The following is a 22224-nucleotide window of genomic DNA, read 5'->3' on the forward strand; positions in this document are numbered from 1 at the left end:
GTAAGATATTCTTGTAATTAGTGTTTTTTTTAAAAAAAAATATGTACACATGAAATGGACTGATTGTATCTTTGTACTTATCTAAGGAGAGTTCAAAAACTATGAAGAAGACAGAATCTTTTGTGAGGCTCCATCAGCACAAATCTCTATGTATTGTTAATATCAGGATGCACATTGGTTATGCAGTCGGTTTGTTTGGACTTCACTTCTGTGATACAATGACTGGATTCACACATCATATGAACCCTTAATATTACTCATTTGGTTTAGCAAGTTGTATCAGTCCAGTTGGTTTGGCAAGGGCCCTCCCACATACTCCAGTCGAGGAAAGAGGCAGGCTTTGAGGTTCTCCCCAACTTGTAAGGCTGCTGTAGTCTTTCCACACTAAGTCAATTAACACTAAAAGTTGATCAGCTCTTTCGCTGCTCTGGAAAATTAACACAATGAAAATAAATGTGCTAGTTTTTCTCACTGGTGGTGGGGTCAAAGGTTTCCACTGGCAGGGATATTTTCCTCATCCCAGCCCTTGGAATTTTTCTTCTCCTATATTGAAGATTGAACGACACTGTTTCTCCATTGTTGCTGATCTGAAGTAATTTTGCTATATTACTAGGGAACAGCTTTAAACATACACACTTAGATGCACAGCAACAAAAGAGCAAGGAAAAGGACAGGGCACTGAAGTTCAAAGAGTACTACACAGTGACATGCAAATAATGTTGATGATTTAGGGGCCGGGGGAATGGGTTTAGTCAGTGACTGTTAGGCTGATGTGTAAACTGGATCAATTTGTAAAAGTCTTTATACAGAGCATGTTTCAGTATCCATGAGGTATAAATTATAGGGTGAAGTTGTCAGTTTATGCCAGGTATCCACTGTACAAGATTTGATATTTGTTGGGCTCTGTTTGTCCTTGACAAGATTGTAGCTCAGAAACTCATGTTTCCAGCTGCTCATATTTCATAATGTACAGGTAGGAAAACCATCTAAATAATTGCTTTCTGTGCCAATACTAGCTTTGGCTGGCTATTTTCAAACAATTACATTATTTTTTCTGAGATTTGACCATATTCAGCCAGAAATAGCTCTTCCACGAAGTAACACTGCTTGTTCTCCATGTAAATGGTGGTCATACACATTTGATAACTTAATGTCATGAAGATATTTCTTTTAGCATAGTAACTTAAGTTTGCCGGTTATGTTCCAGATCTGTACCAACCCCTCTTCCTCATGCAGAGATGATGTGGATGCTAGAGAACGAATGACTGATTTGGCTGGTTGCATAAAGCATGAAGCGAGCTCAGAAGGTGTATATGATGTCCCTCCTCCCATAGCCAAGGCAGCCGTCTCTTCTGAGCTGACACCACTCCAGCAAGGCCTCTATGATATTCCAGTGAGCTACCAAACTCAATTTGTTGGACAGCAAATAGTTCCCCAGGCAGATATTTATGACACCCCTCGGGGAATTCCCTTTCCTGGACAGCATCTGGCATTTGGTGAAAGTCTGAACCCAGATGGAAAAGAAGGAATATATGACGTCCCTCCACAGGTCACACAGGACACTAAAAGGCTACCGGATGTTACTGATGGGATAAACCGATTGTCTTTTTCAAGTACAGGGAGCACCCGGAGCAACATGTCCACATCTTCCACAACATCAAAGGAATCTTCTTTTTCAGCTAGTCCTTCTCAGGACAGAAGAATAATACTGGATCCTGACACAGCCATAGAGAGACTTTATTGGAATCAGAACACAGTAGAAAATGCTGTCTCCAGTTTGATGGCCTTCATCAATCCTGACTGGCGGTCGTATGAGAACATGGAAAAATACATCAATAAGATACATACTGCCGTTGACAAAGTGGAACAGTCATTGGTCGACTACCTACATTTTGCAAAGGGGGCCACTGCCAATGCTTCCTATCTTTCAGAACTTAGCCTCTACAATAAAATGAGGAGGGAGCTGCAGAGATTGGAAGATTCCTATCAGATTTTGACCCAGACTAGCCATGATCTCAGTAATTGTAGTTGGTCCTTGAATGTCCTAGCACTCAACAAGCCTCAGAACAAATGTGATGACCTGGATCGTTTCATTATGGTGGCAAGGACAATCCCAGATGATGCCAAACAACTGACCACCAGCATCAGCATCAATGCTGAGGTGCTCTTCAAACAAGGACCTTGCGGCTCTTATATAAAAAATGTGTCAGAGAGCATGAATCCTATGGCTGATTATGTGTATGATAATCCTCAGGCTCTAACATTGCATCCTGGAGATAAAAACCAGGACCACTGCACCTCTCTATCGCCACTCCTTTCTAAAAACCAGCCTTACCAATGCAACAGCAATAATAGCTTAGAAAAGAGCTGGATGGACGATTACGATTATGTGCACTTGCAGGTAAGTTCCACCTACCTTTTCTAGATGTGTCATCCCAGAGACTTCTGGGATGTTTATAAGCATGACCTGAAGTCAGCAGTCCTTTCTTGCTATTGCTTTACTCCTATCCATTTAGCTATAGTGAATAAAATCCATCTTCTAACTGTCCTTTCAAACTATGCCTGAAGTGGTCATAGACACATTGTTTAGAAGCAGACTTCCCAAGTCAGTTGCTTTTCAGGTATACTCCCAATCATTCAATCATGAATGCCCCAAACCTGATTGATGGGTGAGGAACAAAAATGTCTTTCTATATCGAGATATATGAGAGTTCAGGATATTTTAGGCCTGATTAGATATCAGAATAACAGTTAGAAGGGACCTTGAAGGTCTTCTAGTCCAACCTCCTGCTCAGGCAGGAAATCCTATACAATTTTAGACAAATGGTTGTTCAATTTCTTTTTAAAAACTCCCAGTGTTGGAGGATCTACCGCTTCTGGAGGCAAGTCGTTCCACTGATTAATTGTTCTAACTATCAGGAAATTTATCCTTAGTTCTAGGTTGCTTCTCTCCTTGATTAGTTTCCATTCATTGCTTCTTGTCCTGCCTTCAGGAGCTTTGGGGAATAGGTTGACTCCCTCTTCTTTATGGCAACCAGTGGTAGGATTGAGCTGGTTTGGTAGAACCGGTAGCTAAATTTTGTTGAGTTCGGAGAACCAGCTGAATGTACACTGCTTCCTGAACTCCGTTCTAGGTCTCGGAGGCCTGGAGAAGGCCTCCCAGGCCTAGAACGGCCTGCCGGAAGTGCATGGATGCCACTTCTGGAAGTCCGTTCTAGGCCTTGGATGCCCAGGCCTGTATCCACATAGAGAACCGGTTGTACAGGTATTTGAATCCCACCACTTATGGCAACCCCTTAGATATTGGAACATATCTAAGATCTGTGTTATGGATCAACCATCTCTTTCATTTTCTAGCCAGTGAGTCATTATTGTCCTTCCCAATTCCATTCTCCCTACTTGTGCATCAGAGAATGTAAATACCAAGACAAGCCAGTTGGATTGTGGGTTCCAGAGATATGTTCTGGCAGTAACCAGCCATTTTCTCTCTCCTGTTAAAACATTATTAAGCAGAACAAGCTGCAACTGGACCATCATTAGGTCAATAGAAATAAAAATGAAAAGGCTCCAGCCATATGACAGAATGCACAAAAACCCTTTACTGCCTTCCCTACCATTTCGCAGGTTGTGCAACTCTTTTTTATTAGGATCGCATCAAAACTATAAGTTCTCACTGTTCTCATTTACTTTTTCCTCGCTACCAATGAAAAACCTGAGTGTAAACATAATAAAATACCTGCTGTTTAATAAACTAGTTAACTGCCATCTCAAGAGATGTTGTTTGTGACTTTTTTTTTTTGTATTTCAAATTTTCTCTGATTAGGGGAAGGAAGAGTTTGAAAGGCAACAGAAAGAGTTGCTGGAAAAAGAAAACATCATTAAGCAAAACAAGATGCAACTGGAGCATCATCAGGTAACTCCTACAAGTAGCATCCTAACAATCAGGAAGGCAAAATAGAAAGACAAGGACCCTGGAATTCTGGGAGGTAGAAATGTCCTAAAGCAAGGGTGTCAAACTGCCGGGCCGCGGGCCGGACACATCACGTGGAAACCGCGCCCACCCCATTGCTGGCAATGGCAAAACCGGCCCGATACGTTGCGTGATGTCACATGACGTCGCGAGTTTGACATGCCTGTCCTAAAAGATCACTTGCATCAACAGAGGCTTAAAAAAAAAAAGCTTGTGTTGCCCAGTGTCACTTAGATAGTGAGATGGTTGGCATATAAGTTTAATAAATGAATAAAAATAAAAGAAAGCAACCTGTCCAAGTACATATTTACTTACAAAGAGATAAATTAAAATAGAAGTACATTATGTACGATACTACTCTAATTCCTGGCTATATTTTCTCTGCTTCAGAACAGAATTAACATACATGGAGTAGGAAGAGTCCAAGTCTTCTCCCCACTCCTACAAGAAATCATGTTTGAGAAAAATGTGCATGAATTTGTGGGTGGAGAAGAAGAGTTTTTTAAAGCCTCCATTGATTGCAAGTGATCTTCTCCAGAATACTATAATTCAGATAATCAGTTTACACTCTGATTCCTCACCCACAGTAGCTTTTTGTCTTCTTTTCCCAAATGCCACTCAACAGTTCATACCTGTTTGTGTTTCTTCAGTTTTCTTGGATGATTGGAGAGTACCCATTGGGGATGTTTGTTTTTTAAGTCATCATAATCATGATGATGTTAGATTATTGTTGCTCACTGATGCATCCCTAAACCTGCATTCCTTGCAAATGACAGTATACAGGCTTGTAACATAAGGATCATAATAATCAACAGTTAAGAAATGTTTTATACTTCTTCCCATCTTGGGATTCTTCACTGTAGCCCACTGATCCTAGGCTGAACTTGTCAGGTCTCAACAATCTACTAAAAGGAAGGGTATCAAGCACTGATAGAACTACATGGTGTTGACTTTCCTATTTGCCTTTCAGTTGAATCAGTTCCAGCGATTGGAACAAGAAATCACAAAGCCGGTTGAAAATGACATCTCAAAGTGGAAATCACCTCAAAGCCTTCACCCAACCAAGAACCTGGTAGCCACTCAAGAGAGGCAGCTTCTTTTGTTTTATTCAGAACAATGTGAAACTCATTTTAATTCCCTCTTGAACGCCATTGATGCCTTCTTCAGCTGCATCAGTGCTGCGCAGCCCCCAAGGATCTTTGTCGCTCATAGCAAGTTTGTCATCTTAAGTGCTCATAAACTGGTCTTCATTGGGGACACCCTGACTAGGCAGTTGACCACTCAGGAAATGCGCAACAGCATCATGAATTCCAGCAACCAGCTGTGTGACTTGCTCAAAAGCATCGTTATGTCAACCAAGGTGGCTGCCTTGAATTATCCTAGCACAGCAACTTTGCAAGATATGGTGGACCGTGTGACAGATCTTTCCCATTACGCACAGTTGTTTAAGTGTTCTTTGGCTCACATGACCTCTTATTGAGATGCACAAGATGGACTCACATCAACAAGGAACTGGAATGTGTCTTCTATAATATGTACAGATTTTAAACTTGATCATGTATTTTTTTTTCTGTAGATGTTTTTATATGGAAATTTTTAAATTCATCTTATGGATTAGAAATTACAAAGATTTTCAGCAATCTCAGTTTATTGGTTTTGATATACATTTATAAATATCAAGTGGTATTGCCGTATATGTATATGTGAGGACATTTCATAGAATCTATTATGTAAGCACCTTAACAAAAGCATCTATCAGTTATGTGATGTATATAAGGGCTTGATTTTAGGATACCCATTAACCTGATGCTACTTTTCCCTTTCGGGGTCTACAATGTATATTTTATTTTAGCTTAATAATGTCATGTAGACAATGTTGTAAAGGCTATGGCAACTCTTAAAGTAAATATTGTTTTATGTCCAAAGGAAAGAGGCCTACAAACCCCATCTGGAATAATTGTTAGTAAATAAACTATACCCCCTTAACACTAATGCTCTGTAAATTTTATTTGGAAATGAAAGCAAGTTTATTTCCACATATTTCATTTCAAAAGGGACACACTCAGAATGACCGTCTTAATTTTACTTCAGATTCTGGAGACTGCCATTTTGAAAGACATAAATTGTACACTTCATAAGAGTAAGGGCCAGCAGTTTGGACTTCAGAAATCTAGATTAACTCTAGATGAAAGTGAAGACATATTAAATGCTAATCCTTTCTTGTCGTGGTTATTTCGATTTTCAGCAGTCCAAATCTGCTGTCCTTACAATAATACTGGTTTCCCCTTTGTGAAGATCTGATAATGTTCAGAGTCAGAATCCACCCTGAATTGAGTTCAAGCTATAAGGAACCAGAAAATACAGGCTGAAAAGTATACTAAGTGATGCTTGAAAAGGTCAAAGTGTGGAGCTACAAACCACAACCAGCAATTAGATATCTATCTTTCTCTTCCAGGAAGACAATAGATATGATTCAGTTGAAGAGTGCATGATCTTTAGCATCTGCACTTACCAACTATGAGGTGGAGAAGCTGAACAAGACTACTGCATGGGGCACAGCTTCCATCAAGTGGTCAGCCCTGAGTCCAATAGATCATTGTCTAATTATGCAAGCCAGGCAAACTTATACCACAAATTTGTGGATATGGCAGCAGTTGCAGGATGAGCTAGCCTCTCTGGGTAACAAGAAAAAAAATATCAGTCTTGTTATGTATTTACAGTTGATTAACAATTGGTTTTATAGGGGAAATGTTTTTTTTTGTGTTGTTTTTTTTTGTGTTGTTTTTTAACATGCTGTGAGCCGCCCTGAGTCCCTCTGGGGAGAAGGGCGGCATAGAAGTTTAAATATAAATAAATAAATAAATAAATACATTTTTCAATCCTAGGTCTTTCCTTGCAGGTGCTTCATCAATATTCTACATCAGAGGTCTTCAAACTTAGCCCCTTCATGACTTGTGGACTTCAACTCCCAGAATTCCTCAGCCAGGCATGCTGGCTGAGGAATTCTGGGAGTTGAAGTCCACAAGTCATAAAAGGGCCAAGTTTGAAGACCCCTGTTCTACATTAATGGTGCTACACCCGCCTGCTGTTTCAGAGTTTTTCCTTTAACAGTAACAGTTGCTGCCACGCAATAGAGTTAGGGTAACTTTAAAGTCTAGCAGTGAGGATTAAAGGGCCAGTGCGCTAGCAATGCTCAGTCATGATTGAAAGTTTAATGGCATTTCTGTCTCTGTTGCTCTGTGAACATTTGAGCTAAGCTAACTCTTGCACGCTGCTTATGCAGCAGGTTACTGTTAACTAAATGTTACCTACAACCTTGTGATAACTTGTCAACTTAAATAAACTACAGGTCTTTTCTGCACACAACAGCATGTTTTTGCAGTCTGGGTCTTTGTAGTCAGTATATTTACTTGGCAGATAATGCTTTACATTGCAATCCTAGGCACGTTGACTCAGATCTCGGGGCTGCCAATTGCAGTCAAGAGATTCCTACTGTTCTGTTTCATACTGATTTCTGCAACTGGTAGCCTTGATCTAAGATTAGCCAACGAAGCATGGTGAGGAGTACTTTCATTGCTGCTTTACAGTTATTATACATCATTCTTCATAAGAATTACAATTTTTATTTGTTGAGAGCTTGTTAGGTTAGTATCCAACATCTTACATAGGTAACTTATTTCCCTAACAACCTAGTGGGATAGGCTGAGCTGAAACAGGCTTACTGATCCATTTAGTCAACACTATATATGAACAGGCAGCAAACCTCACTTACACACTTAAGATGTATGACAACAAAGAAGAGCAACAAAGATAATCAGGGGACTGGAGGCTAAAACATATAAATAACAGTTGCTGGAATTGGGTATGTCTAGTAGTCTAATGAAGAGAAGGACGAGGGGTGACATGATAGCAGTGTTCCAATATCTCAGGGGTTGCCACAAAGAAGAGGGAGTCAAGCTATTTTTCAAAGCGCCTGAAGGCAGGACAAGAAGCAACAGATGGAAACTAACCAAAGAGAGAAGCAACCTAGAACTAAGGAGAAATTTCCTGACAGAACAATTAATCAGTGGAACAACCTGCCTCCAGAAGCTGTGAATGCTCCAACACTGGAAGTTTTTAAGAAGAGACTGGACAGCCATTTGTCTGAAATGTTATAGGGTTTCCTGCCTGAGTAGGGGGTTGGACTAGATGACCTCCAAGGTCCCTCCCAACTTTATTATTATTATTATTATTATTATTATTATTATTATTATTATTATTATTATTATTATTATTATTATTATTATTATTATTATTATTACTGCACAGTGGTTAGAATGCAGTATCGCGGTCTAATTCTGCCAACTGCCAGCAATTCGATCCTCACCGGCTCAAGGTTGATTCAGCTTTCCATCCTTCCAAGGTTAGTAAAATGAGGAGCTGAATTGTTGTGGGTAAGATCTGACTCTGTACACTGCTTAGTGAGAGCTGTAAAGTACTATGAAGCGGTATATAAGTCTAAATGCTATTGGTACGATGTTACCTAGTTGGGTGATGAAACATCTGTAGGCAAACAACCAAGCTGAGGGAGCATCAAGAACTTTTCACCCACTTAAGTTGCTTGGCTAAGAATTGACAGTTTTTCTACAAGGTAGTATTAGGAGAAGGACAATTTTGCTCATTTATTAAATTAGTTGGCCGCCTCACTCCCCACAAGGTGACCCTGGGCAGCTTACAATGTTGAAACAAAATAAAACAATGCAGAAACATGTACATAATAAGAATAAAATACGATAAAAATACAAATTAACCATATTGTAGATACAGTAAAGTAAAATAAGCATATTCACTCATTCATTCAAATTTATTAGCCATTTACTGTATTGTGCAAGTTCCATCTGTATCTATTGAGAGCCTTCTCAAATAGCGGAACTGAGACTTGTACCGTGTACCTGCTTATTTAACCCACAGATACACATATGCCCCATCTGAAATTTGGAAATAAAGTTGAAAAAACTAAAAAAAAACAGTATGCATTTTGGGGGTGGTGGGAGTGGAGTAATATGTTGGGCCATTGAAAGGACCAGAACATAAAGTAATGTATTACATTTTAAGTTGTTCTGGGGGTCATAGATGTTGCTTCCTCACCCTTAGGAAAATCCCAATAATGCTAATGGGAGTTCCCTAGGATAAATTCCAAACTTTAAAGGTTCATTTGGCACATGCAAAACATTAAGACCGTTTTGCAAATAGACTACAAATATATTTCATTTATTTTGCTATCTCACAGAACAAGATGGTTTTATAATGCTAAGACTTATTCCACAAAGTATGTCTGGAGTGATAGTTTTCTGAAATAAATGACCCAATTCAGCAAAACCCTAATTACAAAGTTCGCTGTTGAAACCGAGACATTCTTAAACATGATTTTGGAATTTGTTTCAAGGTCTTCATTGCATTCCAGAGCTAGAGGAATGTTTTTGGGAAGTCCTGAATGAATGTCTGACTTTTCATCCCGTCTTCGGGTACCAATTATCTGTGATCACTGAACGGAACAAGAAAACACTGCTTACATATCACTTTGAGTTTGTAGCTGATAGCACACAAAGCTGCTACATGCTTGCTAGCTGGCTGGTTGGGTAGCTGTCTTATGTGATACTCCAATCATAACTGGTTCTGAGCAGCTTCTACATGGAGTTCCATTAAATACAGTTTAAAATATACCTGCAAATCAAACAAATAATTCAGAATCTCACCCTGGACAATGAAAAGACTTGATTCCAACAGATTTCTTATTGCAAGCCATGGAATAATGAAAGATCAAAGTATTTATGTGAACTCATTAAAAAAAAGAGACCCTACTGAGAAACCACAGCTTGCAATATGCCAAGCAGAAGCATTTCATAAACTCTTTCTCAAGGTCTATGAAAAAAGACAGGTTTAATTGCCTTAAGGTCCAGTAAGGTTGAGATTGCATGGCTTTCAGGAAAAATCCTATTTTAAAGTCCTGAAGGTCTGCAAGTGAAAAGGTCTGAAGGCAACTTCTTCTATCCGATCTTAATAGGCAACTGAAAGAAGGCAGACATGAAGAGAGACAGGTCCAGAGTCATGCAGGATTTTAAAGATGACAACTAGCACATTACATTACACAAGGATGCAAATGTAACTACTAGAGCTTTGAGGGCAGAGGAGTCACATGAATTAACCATGAGTAGCCACAACTTCCCAAGGCGCAACATTATGGGTCAGTCGTAGCTTCTAAAATGATCTTCACAGGCAACGCCATGGAGGGTGTATTGCCATAATCCAATCCAGACTATGGGTTAACCATAAATGACAGTGAATAGTGCCTCCTAATCCAAGAAAGATCATAATTGGCACACAAGTTGTGCAAAGTCCCCTTGCTACAGCTGCCACCTAGTCCTTGAGCAGGAACTATGAATCAAGAAATATTCCTCAATTATGAACTAGATGGAAATGTAACCCTGTGCAGAAGTAGAGATGGAATTTCTCTGGGATCAGATGATTTCCTAATTCAAAACCACTCTGCTTTCCTGGGATTAAGTTTGCATTTGTTCATACCCACCCAGTTCCTAAGAGTCACCAGCACTAGGTCAAGCCATCAACTACATTATGAGCTTGACCAGAGGTTGACATTTGCTTAGGAATATTATTACAGGTCTTGTTTCCAATAGGTTTTTCTTTTGAATGAAATACAGTTCACACAAATATTCTGAAGATCTTTATTTTTTTTACAATATTATAATTTCAAAATCACATGTGTACAGAGAAGGCTTGAAAACATATTTTTGGATTGGCTTTCTCTTTTTTCCAAACACATTTTGTATAGCATTGAGGGAAATTTCTTTAGCATGGCTTGAGAAAAAATAAATTAATATCAGGTTTTAAATACTTAGTTTTATTCCATTTTTTCCAACTTGGATACTTTAACATACATTGATTTAAATTCCCAGAATTCCCTAGCCAGTTTGAGCTTTGCTGAGATTTCTGAAAATTGAAATTCACATTTATGGAGTGATTTATAGCGAAAGGGGCAGATAACGTGCAGACTAAGCAAGTATGTGTCAGTTACTTTAATGCAATACAATAGTTCTTCCATGTGATTGATAGACTCTCCTCATTTGCAGATTCCTATTTAACTAAAGAGGAAATAAGATATAATTTCCTTCTGTTTCTGTCCTCCCATTTCTCAAGGCTCTGAAGGGCCAGAATCTGGACAAAGATATTTTAAAATATCGGTGAGTGGCATCTTTCTCCCCTTACTCTTCCATAACAAAGTTTCCTTGTGGATCCATAATCAGCCTTAAAGTTAAATCTTGTATGAATCAAATTGTTGCTGATATTAATTCAACAATCTAAACCCAGTTCAGTTTTTGTCACCACAAAGAAGAGCACTACAGAGAAGAGCAACAAAGATGATTAGGGAACTGGAGGCTGAAACATATAAGGAACGGTTGCTGGAATTGGGTATGTCTAGTTTAATGAAGAGAAGGACGAGGGAGGACATGATAGCAGTGTTCCAATATCTCAGGGGCTGCCACAAAGAAGAGGGAGTCAAGCTATTTTCCAAAGCACCTGAAGGCAGGACAAGAAGCAACAGATGGAAACTAACCAAAGAGAGAAGCAACCTAGAACTAAGGAGAAACTTCCTGACAGTTAGAACAATTAACCAGAAGCGGTGAATGCTCCAACACTGGAAGTTTTTAAGAAGAGACTGGACAGCCATTTGTCCAAAACGGTATAGGGTTTCCTGCCTGAGCAGGGGGTTGGACTAGATGATCTCCAAGGTCCCAACTTTATTATTGTTGTTGTTGTTGTTGTTGTTGTTATTGTTATTGTTGTTGTTGTTGTTGTTGTTATTATTATTATTATTATTATTAAAAAGACATTGAGCCTCTGGAAAGAGTGCAGAGAAGAGCAACTAAGATGATTAGGGGTCTGGAGACTAAAAAAAATGAAGAACAATTGCAAGAATTGGGCATGGCTAGGCTAATGAAAAGAGGGACTAGGGGTGACATGATAGCAGAGTTCCAATATTTGAGGGGCTGCCACAAAGAAGGGGGGGTCAACCTATTTTCCAAAGCACCAGAAGGCAAGACAAGAAACAATGGATCAAGGAGAGAAGCAACCTAGAACTAAGGATAAATTTCCTAACAGCAAGAAAAATTAACCAGTGGAACAGCTTGCCTTCAGAAGTTGTAGGTGCTCCATCACTGGAGGCTTTTAAGAAAAGATTGGACAGCCATTTATCTGGAATGGTATAGGGTGTCCTGCCTGAGCAGGGGGTTGAACTAGAAGATCTCCAAGGTCCCTTCCAACTCTGTTATTCTGTTAACAAAACACCTGAGTTTCTCAATTTGGACAACAGCTCAATGGATGTTTTATGATTCCTTACATATAATTATCTTAAGCAGGAAGAAATATGGATTATTTTAACCAGGATAAGACATAAAGTCTACATAGCACTAAAGAATAGGATTGTACAGTGATCTCTATTTGGATGGGCAATCTGGATCACTGCGTACTTTTAACAAAGCATTATAGTTTGGCACTATCTTTGAAGAGAGACACTTCCAAACCTTCCAATTTCAGACTTTCATTCTGAAAACCAGCACCAGCTTCCAATTCCCACAATACTAATCTATGTAAAGTTTCAACATTCCTAAGCGTTAACAGTCAAATGTATACGTATTCTGGCAGCCATTGATTTAATCTCATTTTATCCATGTGTGTACATTACTTAATTAATTCAACTCAGCCTGAGCGTTTCAAAAATTTTGATCCAAGAATATCTTTTTCCCCTCTTTGCTTAGCATGTTTAAAAAACAACAACAAATCAACAGTAAACCTGCAAAAGTTTGTATTCTTGACTAGGAAGGGATTGGGAATCATGTTGTCACAGTTTGTGGTTTCTGAGCAATCTATTCTGGGCTCTTTGCTTAGTTAAATCTGAAATCTCTGCCTTCAGCTATGTGGAAATGGAAAAACCCAGGCAGATGAGGGAAGAGGGACATGAAAGAGAGAAATGGATTTTCATTGCCTTTTCATCCTGCAAGATTTTATTTTTTTGAAAGATGCCTAAGTGCAGTCTCCACAAAAGCTTTTATCTTTGAGGCAGACTTAAGCTGGCTATCAATAGCTTTAATGAACGAGCCTTCAAACAAGAATTAAAAATAACCTCCCTGGTTTGTTTGGTCCTGGCTTTTAAAGGAAACAGGGCAGGCTCTCTGAAAACAAATAGATTGCCTGCACTACAAACTCTTTTTGCTTACTGGACTTTGGTCAAGTGGCACTACTGTACTTTGAGTCAAAGTGCTCAGAATCATTTCTTTGTTTCTCTCCTCCTGGGAGAATTTGAGTGCTTCACCCCACTCGGTTATAATTCAGAGTAGCCCTAGATACTAGGATCAATGGTAATGTATGCTGGGAGCTACAGTTTAGGAGCCTCTAAAACAGTGTTTCTCAACCTTGACAATTTTAAGGCATGTGGACTTCAGCTCCCAGAATTCCACAGCCAGCAATGCTGGCTGTGGAATTCTGGGAGTTGAAGTCCACATGCCTTAAAATTGTCAAGGTTGAGAAACACTGCTCTAAAACAAGATATTTTTTTTTAACACTGGCAACTTCTAAGGGTGTGGACTTCAACTCCCAAAATTCTTATCAATGGCCATGCTAGCTATGGAATACTGGGAGTTGTAGTTCGCATTCCTGGAAATTACCAAGGTTGGGGAAATACTGTTCCTAGAGGGGCAGATGTACCCCTCGCCACTTACCAGATTCAGGCTGCAAAAAATCCAATCAACCAACAAATGGCTAAAAGCTATAGAAAAAAAGAGTAAATCTATGCTTTCATCTAAGGATCCTTCAAGTTGTTGCCTCCTAATATCCTAGTTAATATTCATTCCCATGCTAAGAAAATGTGTGAGAGGACAAGCTGCCTACAAAATGGCCAGCAGCTATGCTGTTGTTGTTCTAGTTCTGTCCCTTTAAGGCCTCTCCCTGGCCAGCACAGCTATTGTTGCCTATAAAAGCTGAGCAGAGAGGCAACTGGGTGTGGTGATGTTGGTTGTGGGGACAGGGAAGGAAGGAGGGAGATGTGTGTGTTCCTGAAGCAGCCTAAAGCAAAGATATTGTTCTCCAGCAGTAGGATTTGTAAGAAGTACAGTAGCAGTTGGAGTGGTAGTAGTAGATGTAGTAGAAAAAAAATGGAGTAGTGAGTAGTACTACTATCCTTTGAGTACTTGTTTGTGTGTTGCCTTGGGACCTGTCTGGTAATGTTAGCTCAAGTTTTGGAGCCCATTGATTTGGGTATATGGAAAAGCCTGTCATACTGTGGTATAGGAGCTGAGGCCTAAAAGCCATAAGTATGTGTGTGGTTTTTCAGGGCCTATCAAAATTTCTACCATAGAAGATACAAAGCATTACATATATGTGGAGAAAACCCTATCAGTTGTATTTAACTAAATCCAATTTGCCTCTATATACATGTAATTAGAATTTGCTCGGTGATTCAGGGCTTTCTGCCTATTCATTATCCAATGGCCATAGATCATCATCAGGATCATCTGTCGGGGCCTCCTTTTTTGTGTTATTGTAAGCTCAGGTCACCGACAACTTTTGCTAGCTTGCCTTTCAGTTTTCCAACCATTGTGTCTTTTCCAAAGTTTCCTGAAAATGGAACCAAAAAATAAATGAAATCCAAGCATCTGCAAGGGGGGATGTGCGGACTGTAGTTTAGAAAAGCAAGATCATAACTGTACGAGCAAAACCTGCTTTTTTTTTTTTTACATGTGCTGCAATTTGAACCAAAAAGGTCTTCAATTGGCAGCAGCTGCTATCTTAAATTTTTTTTTTTTTACACCCATCAGTTCTTTTGAGGTAGACCATGTCAGGAAACTTACACCAAAAGAAATAATAGTTTGTTGAATGATGTAGGCTACCATAACAGAATTTTGAAAGTTGAATGATGTAGGCTACCATAACAGAATCTTGAAAGTCTGATAGCATATTTCTCCAAAGGAGTCCAAAGGAGGGGGAAGTCTTCAGTTTCTTTCTCATACCTTCCTATTTTCCTGGGCTAGGTTCATGTTTTCACCCATACATTTCACATAGGCCATCTCTACTCCCATAGGTGAAATTAAACCAACTTCACCTATTTCCTAGACTAGGATCTAATTGCTGTTTGAAGTTCATTTCACCTGCCCCCAAGAACATCTAAATGAGGGCCAAGCACAGCTCTTTCCCCCTCCCAATTAGCCACATCTGCCCTATACCTTTAAATCTGCTGGAAGCGAGATTGAAACTCTTTTTATTCATTTGTCTAGTTTCCCCTTCTACCATTAAACTCAGTGTCCACTTCAAGGCTAGACCTCGGGAATGAGTTCTAGTCCTGCCTTAGGCGTGAAATTCAGTTAAGTGACTTTGGGACAGTCACTTTCTCAGCCCAACTCATCCCACAGGGTTGTTGGGGGGAAAACAGAAGAAAGAAGGAACATTATGTCCACCACCTTGACTTTTAAAAATAAAGGCAGGATAAAACAAAACCCTTTTTTAAAAAAACTACCAGCCAACAAAGAAAGGAAATGGATCTTGGGAGGGGATAATAAGGGAAACTTCATCAGTCATTTGGTTCAGCTGCAGTCTTGAGAGTAGCAAGCCTATTTTTTGCCTTTTTTCTACAAAACTATAGGTAACCCTTGACTTATGACCACAACTGAGCCCAAAATTTCTGTTGCTAAGTGAGACATGTTAAATGAACTTTGCCCTGTTTTATGACCTTTCTTGCTACAATTAAGTGAATCACTGCAGTCATTAAGTTAGTAACACGGTGAAGTGAACCTGGCTTCCCCATTGACTTTGCTTGTCAGAAGGTTGCAAAAGGTGATCACATGACCCCAGGACACTGCAATGTCATAAATGTGAGTCAGTTGCCAAGCGTCTGAATTTTGATCTGGGTCATGGGGATGCTGCAATGGTTGCAAGTGTCCCTTTTTCAGTGCTGTTGTAACTTCAAACAGTCATTAAATGAACTGTTGTAAGTTCAGGGCTACGTGTAGGAGTAAACAAGGTGATTGGAGACTTGTCAGAAAACTGCCTCTTTAAAAAACTCTGAGGGAGCATCAACCCACTAGGTCAGGGGTGTCAAACTGCCAGCCCACGGGCTGGATGGGTCATGCTGAAATCACGCCCACCCCATTGCCGGCAATGGAAAAAAAAGTTGCGATACATCGTGACACGTCACGTGACGTTGCGAGTTTGACACCCCTGCACTAGGTAGACCAGACCTTCAACTCCACAGGAAAGCCAGAATTATATTTTACTGAGCATGGCTATAATAAAAATATCTCACAGGTCTGATTGTGCTGTACCTCCCCTCTTTCTTACAGCCCAGTGAATCGGGGAGACATTTGCCTCAGGCGCTTCCAAATATTATCTTTCCTCCCAAGACTTATATAGTGTTTCAGCCCTCTTTGTTTTAGGTAATAATCGCTTATTTCTGTCAAGTTCACTTCCTTTAGCTCTACAGAAAGTATATCTTTTCTCAGCCGTGCACTCTGAAAGTGACTTAAAAGCTTTGCCCAAGATAGACTTGTGATATTTTGCAACTCTCTGCTTATAACAAAACAGGTAGTGTCAACAGGTTTTTGCAGCTTTACATTGATATGGGTCGTTTCTTGTACATTTCCTTCAGCCAAGGCTGCTTAATGTAGAAGTCGGGTCGTACTTTCAGAGAAGTACATGTGGTTAGAGCTGGTTGTTCTGCTTTGATTAAATCTAGATGAATTCCAGTCATCTGGTTACATTTCCTCAGCAGCTTCTTTTAAAGTAGGCAATTTAAAAACAGAGATATGGTTGTCCTCTGCGTGAAGGAAAACATTTGAACTACCAGATGAACTTAGAAATATTTTTTAATGGTCAAAACAGACTTGCCAAAAGGCTGTGAAGCCAACGTGTACACCACTTTTAAAAATAGGCTTAACAGTTATTCTGAGCTCCTTTTCTTCCAATTGGGGAGAGCAGCCCTACAGAACCCCACTAGCAAGACATGGAATAAAAGTCCGCGCAGAGCTGCAGGAAGCTGAAGATGATCCTGAAAACATCTGTTACATGTTACTTTTCCATCACGTAGGATAGGGGTCTTCAAATGGCCCTTTTATGACTTGTGGACTTCAACTCCCAGAATTCCTCAGCCAGCGTGCCTTTGAAGACCCCTGACACAGGATCTCCAGCGGGTTCAGAAGCTTGACAGTTCTGTCTGCTATTGTGATAGTTGTGAAGCAATGCTATCCATAAGAAAGCCTCTAGCTTTGACTTATTTGCAGAGGCCAAGGGCATTAAATGTCCTCTCCATTTTAAAAAAAAAAGTTTGTTGCCCTGACTTGCATTGGGGCGCAGGACTGGCATTTATACTAAAATGATTGATTTCTCTCCAATAGAACTTGGAGGCAGGGATAAGACAACTTTTCTGATGCCTCACATAGCAAAATTGGATTATTGCAATGGGGCTGCCCTTGAAGACATCTGGAAATTATAAATGGCCCAGAATGTGGTGACTTGGGCAGTTTTAGATGCTCCAGGTTTGCCCATATGACGCCCACAGGTTGCACTGGCTTCCAGTTTCCTTCCAGGTACAACTCAAGGTGCTGGTTATCCTCTCTAAAGTCCTAAATATGCATGGAACTAGGCTACGTGCTGGACTGCTCTCCAGGCATACTCCAGGTTCCTTCCTTTAAATGTTGCCATCTAGCAGGACTTAGCAAATGTGTTTTCTCTGTAGCTGACTCAGCCATGTGGACACTTCCCCCAGAAACCTTGCAGTCCCCTTTACCTTCTGGAAGACCTTGAAGAGCTGATTCCCCCCCCCCCAAGCACTGGGGATAGGATGAGGTTAAGAGACCAGCAAGACGTGTGTAGACCTATGGGAAAGTCCTGCCCCAGGGTGCCATGAGGGTTTTTTTTAAAATAAGTTTTATCAAGTTTTTACTGATTTTTATTTTTCTTGTTTCTGTTCTTTTTATGTGCCACCCAGGGTGGCGACTACAATATGTGTGGCCATATAAATTTTTAAAATAAATTGCTCCTTCTTCTTCTTCTTGTGCCATATCTGTTATCGGACGTTGGCGATCATGTTGGCGATCCTGTTTTTATCAGCAGCCGCATGAAAAAGTGCTGCTGAGTTTTGTCTAAACCAGTCCCTTAGATTTTGAAGCCACGATGTTCTTCTTCCGCCTGGACCTCATTTGCCTTCAATCTTTCCCTGGAGGATTAAATGGAGTATGCCGTATTTTTCTGGGTGTCGCATCACATGTCCGAACTATTCTAATTTTCGTTTTTTAATTGTTTTGATGATTTCCCTTGGCTTTCCCAGGCGGCTTATCACCTCTTCATTTCTGATCTTGTCAACCCAGCTTATACATAACAGCCGCCTGTAAATCCACATTTCAAATGCTTCTAGTCTCTTCAGGTGGCCTTCTGTCAGAGACCAACTCTCTACTCCATAGAACAGGATAGAAAAAATAGCACTGGAGAACCTTGTGGAATTTCAAGAGATGGACCATAGAAAGTAGAGAGAGACTGAACTGGAATGAATAGTCTTGCCATATTGGGCAACCTTATTGTACCAATATGTGTTAAGCTGCATCTTTTTTTTTTCTGTGGACCGATGCTGACTTCCTGTGTGGCTATGCCCCTCCATTACCTTGGTTACAAAAAATGTCACACTGTGAAGTAAGCTTCTTTAGCCGCAGCCTGAATTGGCAGCTGAAGATTGAAGAAGTACATACCCAACACAGCTTGAGAGGCAGGTTCACAATTTTGGCAGTCTTGGTACTCCTCTGGCAGTGTGTGTTTGCCTCTCCAACAAAGAAACATTCCCAGCTCGCAGAAGTTTGATAAGGGCCTGAACTACATCCTAAACAATCCAAGCCTTTTTTTTTTTTTTTTTAAAGAAGGGAATGAACTCTACATAGTTCTGCAGATTGAAATGTGGTATGCCCATTATCAGTGTTTGCTTTTAAAATAGACAGAAGAAATATTACCAGTGGAATTTTCCTGCTAAAAAAAGCCTGTTGCTTTTCAGAAAAGACATATCAACAAACCTGGCCGAGAGGTGCCCCCTTGTGGCACAAAATATGCAGGGATGAACTTTTAATTTTACTGAGAACGTTGACGACCATGTAATCAAAAGAGAAATTGGAGGAAGACCTATTTGTGTCAACTTTCTTTTTCCTCCAAGATATTCCATGAAGCTCTCAAGATTTTTTCTCTCAAAATTTCTGTTGAGGACGTTGAGGACAATGTTGAGGACATTGAGGACAATGTAATCAAAAGAGAAATTGGAGGAAGACCTATTTGTGTCAACTTTCTTTTTCATCCAAGATATTCCATGAAGCTCTCAAGATTTTTTCTCTCAAAATTTCTGTTTGCTATAAGCAGGAAAGTCTGCATTTCTGCTTTCAGCAGAATTCCCCTGTCAACAGCCCAGCATAAATTCTGGTTAACGGTGAATGCTGAGGGGCCTCCTGAGGTCATCACACCAAGAAAATAGATCTGCTTTGAGGGCAATATGTAGGCCAGTGATGGGCAATACTTCTCCCCATAGACTTCAGAACCTCTGAAGTACCCCAGATAGTGTTCCCATAGCCTCTAAATGAAATGCAAATGTATTAAAACATTTAAAATATCTGAAATCTGAGGGGTGAACTTATGAGAGGTTAGCTCGTTGTGGGTGTTTATTTATGGCACCTGAACCAAAACATGAGATTATACGATAGCTCTCAGAGCTGAAAGAGTTACCAATTGCTGTTTTAGACATAAATATTCAAGAAGCTGATCCGAAAATAGATTTTGTTCTTTGAGCTAGTAAAGTGTTTCGCCAATAGATATGGCTGTATGCTTATCACTGGTGGGACTCACTGGACATTCTGAGAGTTGAAGTCCACAAGTCATAAAAGAGCCAAGGTTCCCCACCCCTGGCTTAGGGGAAGCTTTTGAAATCAATCGTAGTAAAACCAAAATTCAGATTTTTGCAAAGAATGCAATATGCTTGGAGGAGAGGTCAGAATATTGAACAAGTTAAAAATCTTCAAATATTTGGGCATGATTTTCCATGCAGTGTACTTCAAAACTATGCTATACAAAACGCTCCAAAAAAAAAGTGACTGCAATCCAATCTTTGTTTTAGTAGAGCAGCACAGTATATACAATACCAGCAGCACTGAAACTATTTTCAACAAAGCCTTGTATATAGCTATTCTTCAGTGCCCAGCTAGGACCCTATTCCTCTTTGCCCCTCTTGAAAAAGTCCAGTCTAAATTTCTAAGGGTTTGCAGCTAACGAAATTCTAAATAGAGAGGCAGGGCTGTTCAAAACCAAAACTGGTGCAACGGACTGCATTATAACATATTGACAAAGCTACTGTTCTTCTCCACAGGCCTGAGCACTTTTCCTTATCGAGGATAATTATAAATCAATATGGATTAGAACAATTGTATTAAAATTCCAATATATCGGCCTTTCCAAGGAAGAATTCCTAATGGTGGGCTACAAGCATGCACTTGGTGCATTTAAACAATGTATTAAAGATTCAGGAATGTTTTCTTGAACAGAGAGCCGCCCTCCCCTGTAAACCAGTGAGATATTTATATCATATAACCGTCTCTAAATTTTGAAGGGCATTAACTTTAGCACATTATAACGCTCTGCCCACAGCAGGTCTGGAGGGCAGGTATAAAAAAGTTCCATATGAGCGGAGAGTGTCTCCCGAAACCAGGGGCTATTGAAACTGCAACTCCTATCCCATTTATTGTCCCTTTTATAGGGACTCATAGACTCATGACATCCTACCTGATTAAATATCCTGGAAATTTTCGTTACTCTGTCTGTAAAATTAGGCAGACCTTGGTGACCCACTGAGAATTTCACCATCAATTGTAATACATTACTACGCCTTGTACTGTTTGGTTCTGTTCAGTTTTGCTTTATTTTAATGTTTAATTTTCTGTGTGCTGTATCAAAAATGTTTATTATTGTGACCATAGTAAAAATTAAATTAAAGGGCTTGATGACCAAAAAAAGGAATGTTTTCACAATCTTCCTGAATGCAAGAAAGGAGGGTACCATCTGAATGTCCAAGACTCAGTAAATATTCCCATAATATATGGGCAGTCGTTGGGAAGGCGTGCTATCTTGTCCAAGTCCCCTAAACCTCACCAGAAGGGATTCTCAGGTCTTCTTGAAGTATCCAAACTGGATGAATGAAGTTAAGGTGGTGGCTGATGTAACCCCATGCTGTACCACACAGAACTGTATTAGCAATATTTTGAATTGGGCTTGGAAGCCAATAAGAGTATCACTGGAGCCTTTGGATCATTTCCAAAGGCTTTCCCACATACATCACATTGCAATAGTCCAGCCACATAGCAATCAAGGAATCAGGTTTTCATAAAGTATCCTGGTTGAGGTAGGACACAACTGGTGTATATCCCTCTGGTCATGAATTCTGCCTCTTATTTAACTAGAGACTGTAAATCTAAAAAGAGCCCCTTGTTGAAGTCCACCCATTCAGGTAGAGCGTGGTCTTATCCAGAAATATTGTTACTGGAGTTCTTCAACATTATTGATGAAAAACTATTCAATCTTGGAAGGGCTTAGTTTGAGCTTGTTTTGCCCCATCCAAATACTGACAGTCTCCAAGGATATGCATATTTTATAGGCATTCTATTATTAAATTTAATATTTATAGTAAGTTTTTAAAATGTAAAGATGCCATGCTGGCTCAGGAATTCTGGGAGTTGAAGTCCACAAGTCATAAAAGAGCCAAGGTTCCCCACCCCTGCTCTAAGCAATACCTGGTTTAATGTTTGTGACAGAAGTATTATGTCATCTGCATGTAACAAGGTAGCAATATGCCTGTTTGCTAATTTTGGTGGGTGGGTGGTGTTTGAATTGATTCATTTGGCCATGAGTGAATTTATATACAAATTAAACAGAGAAGGGAGTAAGATGGCTGCCGGTGGCTTTCCGGGTGCGCTTCAAGGTATTGATTATCACCTTTAAAGCGCTCCATGGCATCGGACCTGGATATCTCCGAGACCGCCTTCTGCCTCAGATTACCTCCCATCGGCCGGTACGCTCCCACAGAGTGGGTCTCCTCAGGGTGCTGTCAGCCAGACAGTGCCGGCTGGCGACCCCCAGGGGGAGGGCCTTCTCGGTGGGAGCTCCCACCCTCTGGAACGAACTACCCCCAGAGATCC

At 40.1% G+C, this 22224-nt stretch overlaps 1 protein-coding gene across 1 annotated transcript in view; it reads left to right on the forward strand.

The window, feature by feature from the left end:
* Positions 1-5962, forward strand: part of NEDD9 (neural precursor cell expressed, developmentally down-regulated 9) — a 33645-nt gene extending 27683 nt beyond the window's left edge. The window contains exons 4-6 of the mRNA XM_029283116.1: positions 1208-2401; positions 3824-3913; positions 4941-5962. Coding sequence (XP_029138949.1) covers positions 1208-2401; positions 3824-3913; positions 4941-5450 — 1794 coding nt within the window. The 3' untranslated portion in view covers positions 5451-5962. The remainder of the gene's footprint in view (positions 1-1207; positions 2402-3823; positions 3914-4940) is intronic.
* Positions 5963-22224: the final 16262 nt, after the last annotated feature.

This window comes from Protobothrops mucrosquamatus, unplaced genomic scaffold (genome assembly GCF_001527695.2).
Source record: "Protobothrops mucrosquamatus isolate PMUCROS unplaced genomic scaffold, P.Mucros_1.0 scaffold23, whole genome shotgun sequence".
Classification (NCBI taxonomy): domain Eukaryota; kingdom Metazoa; phylum Chordata; class Lepidosauria; order Squamata; family Viperidae; genus Protobothrops; species Protobothrops mucrosquamatus.